This window comes from Eurypyga helias, unplaced genomic scaffold, assembly GCF_000690775.1.
Source record: "Eurypyga helias isolate BGI_N326 unplaced genomic scaffold, ASM69077v1 scaffold3512, whole genome shotgun sequence".
Taxonomy (NCBI): domain Eukaryota; kingdom Metazoa; phylum Chordata; class Aves; order Eurypygiformes; family Eurypygidae; genus Eurypyga; species Eurypyga helias.
The window spans coordinates 24515-33905 of record NW_010237659.1 but is presented as its reverse complement, the minus strand read 5'-3'; the positions used below and the strand labels follow the sequence as shown (position 1 = coordinate 33905).

General features: G+C 47.1%; 1 protein-coding gene across 1 annotated transcript in view; it reads left to right on the top strand.

Annotated features, from left to right (window-relative positions):
• Positions 1-686: 686 nt before the first annotated feature.
• The window catches only part of SLC12A8 (solute carrier family 12, member 8), a gene marked incomplete at its 5' end in the record, with an annotated part of 25052 nt that continues 16347 nt past the window's right edge, over positions 687-9391 (top strand). Inside the window, 2 exons of the mRNA XM_010147518.1 lie at positions 687-800; positions 8060-8147. Of these exons, the coding sequence (XP_010145820.1) occupies positions 687-800; positions 8060-8147 (202 nt within the window). The remainder of the gene's footprint in view (positions 801-8059; positions 8148-9391) is intronic.

Sequence of the window (9391 nt, the reverse complement as noted above, 5' to 3'; positions counted from 1 at the left end):
TGGGGCACAGCCCAAGGTCTCGGCATTTGCTCCTTGTTGCAAAGTGATAAACATCTGCAGGACATCTGGAAGGGGGGTGCCGCTGGTTGTGATGCACAGCCCCATGTTCAGCCCGGGTTTGGAGATGATAGCTCAGGAACAAGTGAGCAATGGCATCAGGAAGATACGTGCACAATGTAGCAGAGGGAAGTTTTAGACCTTATTCCTTCTCCACTGGGAAGCCTATCTTGCAGGGGAGAGCCCACCCTGGAACAAACTTTATTTATTGGCTCTGGGCTCATTGGCAATGAGTGTATAAACTGGGTGTGTTGGAGCAGCTTCACAGCGTGGGCACATCTCAAGTCTTGTCCTTGCAGGAGCTTGACTGGCAGACGCGCAGAGTTGGGATGCAGTGTGCGGGCTTGCTCGAGGACTCACTTGTCTTATCGCAGCATGCTCTGTTTGGAAAGATGATTGAAGTGGTGTGGATAAATAAGTATAAATATTAGCCGATCCCCGCAGTCAGTTTTCTTCTATGGACAGGTGTTACAGGAATAAGTCGACTTTTGTCTTTTCAAACTATCCCTGGAAATAGCTGCTGCTGTTGCGTGTGTTCAGGGCACCGGGTGGTCGCCGGGAGCAGGCAGAGGGTCTCCTGCAGCCCCTTGGTTTCTGAGGTTCTCATCTCGCCCTCCGTGTCTTTGCAGAGCACGGCTTCGTCGGTTACTCCGAAGAGCTTATGTTCAACAACACCCTGCCGGACTACAGCCAGGGGGAGTCCTTCTTCACTGTTTTTGGAGTTTTTTTCCCAGCTGCCACAGGTACAGTTTTTTATCCTCTCCGTCTTTCCTTCCACAGTCACGTCTCGGAGATGAGCAGAAGCAAGGGGAGCTCCTCTGGGCTGCAAGGCAAGTGGGACCGTACTCTGCCATAGCAGAGTCACACAGTCGATTCAGAATGTTCAGGCTTTCCTCCAGCACCTCGGATTTTGCACAGTCCTGCCCTGTTCGCTTGAATGTGGTCTCTGTGGTCAGAAACTGCTGGTCAACGCTATGGGTTGATGTGGTGGTATAAATCCTTCCTTGCCAAGGACAAGGCTCAAACACTGATCTTGGCCAGTGCTGTCAGGGCACAAGGTATCAAGCCTTTTCCAAAGGGCTGATTATGATTTATCTTACTAGATAAGCCTTATGACTTGGTTGCACTGGGAGAGTGGGAATAGCACAGGAGGGTTTTCCCTTCATCCTCGCCGCGGTGAGATGGCCGAGCTGGGCTGATGCCATCGCTGATGGTGCTAACTCACCATACTCTGCATGGTGTCACGGGTGCACCTCTGCATGTCAGCAGAGCTCACTTTTATGAGCTTAATTGGATGCTTTCATTCTTTTAAATTACCAGGAAGATCCATGTCCCCTTTCCAAAGCTGGCAATCTCCAGTGGGAATGAAATAACTATCAATTGGAGTTACAATACCTTTTGTTGATGCTGAGTTTTTTAAGCTATAAAAAGTACTGATTATAAGCAGTTTCCATAGCGATGAATCCTTGGATTACAGAATGATTTTTTCAGAGGATTAGCTCTAAGCAACTGGCTGGAAGTTGTCTGCAGAATTGCTGCGGTACAGGGAAACAAAGGTTTCGTGAAACAGATGGGACTGGAGGAATGATCTGGTAGCAGAAGTCACTTTGTCAGGTGCACCTAGTGCAGGACTTCAAATTTTCATTTTAAATCCTTTCTCCCAGCTAATCAGGCTGGCTATTGGTTCCGTGTAGACTTCCTCCTGGAAAACTCACATGCCTGAACTATCGGCACTCTGGAGAAGTTGGCTTCTGCCCTCTTTTTTGTCATTCTGCCTGGCCCAAGTGAGTCCCCTGGCCAAAGAAAGGCACCTTCCCCACGAGCCCTGACTCTGGTGCAGGAAAGCAGTTTTTGCCAACTCCCCGATGATAGAAGAAGGAACAGTTATGACAAAGCTGTGCAGAAAATTACCGTGATTAGCCATATTAAATGGATCTTCATCACTGCTAATGCTTGGCTGCTAGGAAAAAGGCCAAAGCTAATAGATATAATTTATTTAAAGCCCTGGCAGCCTGTTGCTTTGTTAGTTAACAGTAGTAATACCAGTAGCGATGTTAAACATTCTCTGAAAATACATTTTGGGCTGATGTATAATTACTTTGGTTGCTGCACAGCTTCTTCATGCGTTCTTTTTAATTGCTTGGTTATGTACAGGATTTAAATTATTCCTTCAGAGTAGCAGTGCCAGCAGTACCATGTAACACCACAATTGCTCCTGTTATTGCTGTTTGTAGCACTGCGGAGTTCAGGAGCCTCGTGAAGTGTAGGGCTGCATGCAGTGCTCTGCGTGGAGGAACTTGTGATCCGATTAAGAAATTTTTAAGAAGGTGGGAGTCAAGGCTCCTCTGCTTCAGATCACAAGCAGGGAGCCTAGTGCAACTTCAGAAGTGCTGGGAATAAAGCTCACATCTCCTAGGGCTGAGGGCTGTGGTCCCCCACATCCCGCCTGAGCCACTCTGGCTTAGCTCACCTCCTCCCCCACCATGGGAGTGCAGTGCCAGGGCTCCAGAGGGGGACCCTCTCGGGGTCCCATGTGCCGGAGCAGAGCTGCTTCCCACCGCGTTGCAGGCGCTGCCTGGACACAACCCGATCCACCAGCAGGACAGGTGGTCTGCGGGATCCGAAATGGTGTTTCAGGGATGAGTTTGGCAGCGGCACTAACAGCGGACTGGAGAGATGCAATAGGATTGCCAGCACCTCGGATGCAGGGCAGGCAGCCTGGTACAGATTGTGAGGCCCCAGCACCCCTGCGTGAGAAGGAGCGGCAGGGATGGCCAGATGTCACTCCCAGGCTGTCACCTCCAGCCTGTGCTCCCCAGGTGGTACCCGCCTCTGCCGGGGCGCTGCAGTGACCTGGGCAAAGCACTGGAAGCAAAATCCTTTGCATTAAGATGCATCAGAAATTCGGGGAGAGTTTCAGTGAAACAATATGTTGTTTAGTTTTGAGGGGTTACTTTGAGACAGTTTGAAACATTTCTGTGACCCACAGCAATGTTGTGTTTATCTTTATTATTAAACTTTGTGTTTACTGGTTTTAGTTTTTAGCATATGCTAGGTTACAATCTTAGATGCTGTGTTGATGATAAAGGTTTTTAAGAAAAGGTTTATGAAATTGTGAAATGAGATGTTTGGGTCTTTCTGACATGTAATGTTCCCCTTTGAAGTGAAACTATTTTGATCTCTTCAGGACAAGCTCTTTACTCTCCCTCTGAAATGGTTGTCTGATTTCAACTGGTTTAAGTTCAGACTCTGGGATAAAAGTGGTTTTAAGTTGCCCATTTCCACTAGAAACAGCAGTGAAACAGAAACTGCAGAAATACAGGCTGGTAGTTATAAAAGCAAAGAGGGGCAGCCACTTGGGGAAAGGGGAGCAGAACCTGTGGACCCTTAACAGGATCTAAGGGGCAGAAGTAGCAGCCAGGTGTGTGCTTCGGCTGGAGGGGATGGTCATCCCGGCCTTTCCTAGACAGATAGCAACATGCTGCCTTCTACAAGTATCCTCTTTGAATCGTTTTGGTCCAGGTTGGGTTTTTTCTCTGTTTCTCTGTGTTTTATTGGTACGAGTCCAGCAACACAAGTGAAGTTATCCTGGTTTTATGGTTGAATGGTGGTAAGCAGAGGCTGGTCCATTTGCTTCCTGGGTAATAGCTCTTTAAACCATTTCGGCTGGATGTGCAGTGCAGCTGGCTTTGCTTTCCCCCAGGTTTGTCATTTAATAATAGAGAAGTAGCTGAGCGATCCAAAACATACACCTAGAGCTGGCCTAAATGGGAGTACATGGGCATGGAAGACTCAGATTTGCCAGCCTCAGTCAGACTAACGTACTCCCTGCGGCAGATGTGAACGTACCCCTGTAGAGATTCGGTGCGTTAAGCAGATGTTTTTTGGTCTGTTTGTAAATACCTTCTTAATGCATGTGTTTTTCTGCCGCGCTGTGATCCACAAACACCCGTCTGTCCAGGGCTTTGCATGGGGAAGGAGCTTTGGGACCTCAGCTCCTAGCAGCAGCCACACAACTGTCAATGCATTTTAAAAATGAAGTTAAACATAGTTTCTGTTGTGCAGAGAGTGTTTTTCTTTTTCTACTAAATCCCCGAGGTTTTATGTCTAATGAAAGAAGTGTGTTGTCATGTGATACAAGAAAGTAAGACAACATTTGAAGTGGTGTTAGTGGAAAATATCATTGTGCTGAAACCAGTTCTGAAATGAACCATATTTGGCACTTGCAAAATGACAGCAAATAGATTTAGAAGTTTTGAGCTAAGTTGTCAGATGATGTAAACTGGCACAACTCCATTGAAGTCTATGGAGAGGTGCCAGCTTACATCAGTGGAGAATTTGGCCCTTTTAGAAAATTAGCTACAATTCTTATCTAAGATTTTCCATTCTCCATCTCTTGGGTGAAGAAAAAAAACCCGTTCTATTTTGTAGTAAATTCACTGGAAAATGCAATGCAAGCAGTCATATCTACAGTTATAAACCATAGCTGGTGGAGTTAGAAGCCAGAGCTGGTGGAGCTGATGGTTGTGTCTAACGTACAGTGTAGGTGGTCCCCTCGTGCACGTATCCACTGCCTGGATGATGCCCAGGACAGGATTACGCTGGGAATAGCAGCAATGTACAGACTGTCTCAGCCATAATTTCCTGGCTGAATTGACCATGTTTTCATACTTCCTTGTCCAGAAGCTTTGTCATTATCTGCTGCTCTCTGAGATAATAGCCAGTGTGGAAAATCCGGCCTGCTATCTCGTTGAAACAGAGAGGTGGGTAATTTTCTCCATGGACAATCTGCAGATATGATTGCTTGAGTTCAGAAGGGATTGGCAATTTCCCTAGGGATGGGTATGTGTCTGGAGGAAGAAACGTCCCAGCTTCTCTACGTCACTGAATTTTATATGCAAGTGTAGAGTGGTTGCTCTGCTGAGTAGCTAGAGTCTCCACAAAGGCTGTTTGTGGCTACTCACAAGTCAGACCATCTCTCTGGCAGGGGGTGGCCGGGGCTATGGATGGTGAACATTGTTTAGATTTTTCAAAATATTAAGTAGGTTGTCCTTTCATTAAGAATTGAGGTGGTTAGTCTGCAGCTCACAAAAGAACCTTCTCAGTACTGCTCTTTGGCAGCTGTCAGCCTGTCTGGAAAATTACTTTTTGGGTGGTGATGGAGAGGTGTCTTTAGCTTTGTCCATATGTCTGTGCTACCAGATTGCCCATATTCTGAGACCTACTGAGGTCTGAAATGTAGTCACAGCATGGAGGAGATGGCTTTGGCCTGAGTAACTGAGCATATCCGTGTTGGTTCCCTCTGGGGTGGCCTTGGCCTTTGGCAGTGGAAGCCGTGAGCCACTGCTGACCTCCTGGGTCAGACGTGACAGAAGCTAATGGTGGGACCCCGGGTCACTGCAGGGCAGGAGGTCAGTCATCAATCTCAGGATCCTGTTTGTGTGGGCTCTGGCTGCTCCTGAGCATGCGTGGGTCTGCGTGAGGGAGGCGGTGAGGCGGCCTGGGCTGTGCAGTCATCGCTGCACGGATGACTCACAGGTCTTCAACTTTTTTCACGTTCAGTCCAGAAAACGCCATTTTGGTGTTTCCCCAGTGCTTTGCTGAGGTAGGAATTTGGATGAGGAAGAGGTGAGTCAAGCTCAAGCTGAAAGATTTAGAGGTGGTGCCAGATGTTTGGGGAACTTGGCCAAGAGGCACATGAGATTAACAGCTGTCCCTCTGACAATAGTTTGCTCCCTTCGGAAGAAAACTCCAGAGTATTTTCAGCTTTCTGCTCTCCCCTCCCTGCCCCTTGCAAAGTAACATGTCACCAAAAAGTGCGTCATAGAGACTTCATTTAGCATGATGTTTGTGACCATTTCCACGGACTTCTACCTTCCTAACTTTGTCACCTCCAGCTAAGCCTGTTGTGTAGCTGTTTGAAAGGAGCAGTGCTTGAACAGCGCATGGAAGCTTTATCCAGGGAAAAATGCACCAGCTGACAGGCTTTTAGCAGTGCTGTTCAGAAGTATGTCCACAGGATAGTCTTCCAGGAGAAAATTAAGAACTCATTTTGATTTGTAATGTTTTCGGTATGGTGTCAAGGATTCAAATGTGGTCTGAATCTGGAAGACAGCTTTTCCAGGAGCTGAGGAATGCCAGGAGCCCATGGGGACCAATGGGGCTCTGGCTCTGTGATGGAAAGGATGATAGAAAAAGATGGCTGCTGGGTGGGATCATCAAGAGGGGAAAAAAACAAAAGATGATCAAGGCAGAAATATGAATAAGAAATAAATAAAAGCCCTGGATGCTTATCTGATGTACTTGCAACATATGAGTGCCTTGTGCTCATTAATGTGCTAACCTCACGACAGCACAGTGAGGAGAAGGAGTGTTACAATTCCCATCTCACGGACGGGGACATGGAGCTATGAAGATGCACAGCAAAGCCTGGGATGGAGCAGGGAGATCAGCCTTTGTTTCCCGATGAGCAGCACAGCTGCTGGTCCCTGTTGGCAGTCCATCAGTGGTCATCCAAGGTCTGTAGGGAAGGCATCCACCTGGATGGGCTGGATTTGCCCCTTTACCACAAGATTTGTCCCACAGCTCCTGTCTACCCTTTGTCTTGGGTGAAAACCCTCCCAAGCAGCAGTGTTTGAGCCTTAAGATGCAATAGGTTGTTGCTGACCTGGAGCTGTAGCCACTCAGATTTGCAGCCCCAGAGACTGTGTCGTTCGTGTGCCCTCTGAAAGCGAGGAGTGACTGCTGGACTTGGCAGCCATGTGACAGACTGATGCACGGCCGGTCCCCTGCTGCTGGGGCTGGCAGATGCTGGGAGCCATGGCCCTGGTGTCCTCCTCCTCATTGTTGTTCTGTGGTGATCTCACCCCGGCTCCCAGGGCCCGTCCTGTTGGCTGGCATCTGGCCCACACAGCCTTATGAAGATGTTAGTTTGACATCCAAGGGGTAGGACAGTGATGAGCAATAGTTAATGTCTTAAAAAGGCTCTTCTGTCTTCATATTGTCCAAGTACTCACCAGGATTCTAAATATTTTATTATTATTTTTTTGTTTATAGCAGATATTTGGAGTCTTCTAGAAAAAGTTTTGGGATAATGTGACAAGAGAGCTTGTGTTTTCTTGCCAGGTTTGATATGACTCCTCCTTCAACTATAGGCAAAGCCTCTTAACCAATTTACACCTTGGGTTCCTAGCCTCAACGTGGAGACTGTAATCGTTTGCTCCATCCTGTTTCCCTTTCTTGCATCATTAGATGGTAATTTTTTAGGCTAAGGACTGTTCCTGATTGTACAATACCCTGTAGTCTGGCCTAAAATAACAGTTCAGCACTTTATTCTTAGCCCTACCACGTGCTTTCTACGTGATGCTGCGACAATCACTTGCCCTCGCAGTGCTTCTGTTTTCCCATCTGCAAAGCCGAGATAGTGCCTCCTTCCGAGGCAGATCCCTTGGCTGGAAGGTACCACCTACGTGCTGGGCGCTGTTACTCCCCCTGCTAAATGTGCCTGTGACAGTCATTAAGCAGGGACGGGACAGGCTGTTTTGTAATGGCGGTTGTCCCCCATGAATGCAGGGACCTGTAATAGATCGGGTCTGGGGGGGGTAGTACCCCCAGCTGAATGCACTGCCATGATGAACGGGAGCATTTTTCTTTTCAACAATTGGACAGCACTGTCTTCTGTGAGGTTTGCATTAAGATAAGATGGGTTTTGTTCGGATTTCTGTGAGTTTTTTTTCCTTCCCCCCCCCAGCATTGTTCAAATGGGACAAAGGGTTCTTTGTAGATGTGTTAGTGGTGCCTTGCTTCTGTTAATCGTGAACAGTTTCTTACCAAGCAGTCGATGGCAGCCAGTATCTCTGTGTGTGGAGCTGCAATGAAGTGATAGAATCACTGTTCTAAGGCAATCAACTAATTGATTAAATTATATTGCATATTATAATATGTATTATATAAGCTATGACTTAAATTAACTCCAAATTCCATTTATGTCTTCAAAATACAGGTGTTATGGCTGGTTTCAATATGAGCGGAGATCTCCAGAAGCCTGCTACCAACATCCCCCTGGGGTCTCTGGCTGCTATTGGCACCTCGTAAGTCATGGATTGGGGAAAATTTACTCTTTGGAGGCTGCCCTGGATGTGACCGATTCATTTCATATTCCCATCAACCTTTTATTACTCAGCCATCTGGAAAATTAAAGTCTGTCTCTCATTCAAATTATCGTCCGTTGCCACCACCTACTCTGGGTGGGTTAGAGAAGGGGTTCATTAACGCGGATATAATCAGCCCTTCCTCCGCCTGCTGAGATGGGTGTTGGTGCTGGAGCGGTTGTGCTGCTGCAGCCCAGCTGTCCCAGAGCGGGATGCAAACTTCTCAAAGGCTTGGGGTATGCGATTTTGTCACTTCTTGCTGTTGATTTCAAAGTGCTTTCTTTTTCTATACAAATTGAAAACATTAAAAGTATCTAAAACTCTATTAAATTCTAATTTTTATTATTGAGGAAAATGAGGCTAAGACAGGTGAGATGACCTACCCACCTGGAAGGCCAGGGGAATGCAGGAGCCCTGCATCCCTGAGCAGTGCTTTCCAGGAAAAAAATACTGTTACATATTAAAAAGCACTCAGTAGGTTCCTGCCTATTTTCATTGCCACCTAAACAGCTTTAGAAATTAATATAATTGCATACCAGAGTTTAGACGGGAAGGAAGGATCTTCTGAATTTAGAGGGATTCCTGTGAAATTGATGTTTGTTTTAAGTGAGGAGATTCCACAGGACACAGAAATATCAGGAATGGACTGTGGTCACTCACACCTCTGTCTGGACTTTGCAGACAGACTGGCTTATCCCTCCACCTGACGAATGGGAATGCCAGGGATATCAAGGTGGGAGGATGAGGGCTGAGGTTGTAGAGCAGGCTGGCTGCAGTGTTGAACATCACTGACAGACAAGGGGACCCATGTGCGTGCAGAATCCTGCAGACTGTGGAGGGTGGACCCTGTCTGAATGCCAGGTGCCCACCAAGCTGCCCTATCGCTCCCCTCCTCAGCTGGGTAGGGGAGGGAAAATATGATGAAAAGCTCACAGCTCGTGATAAGGACAGGGAGATCATTCAGCAATTATCATCACAGCAAACCAGACTTGACTTGGGAAAAAATGAATTTATCATTGATCAAAATCAGTTAAAAAAGAGAACTAAACCCAAATCTTAAAACATTTTCCCTCCACCCCTCCCTTCTTCCCGGACTCAAATTCACTCCCGCTCCTCTTGCCCCCCGCGTGGTGCAGGGGATGGGGAATGGGGGTTGTGATCAGTTCATCACACACTGTTTTTGC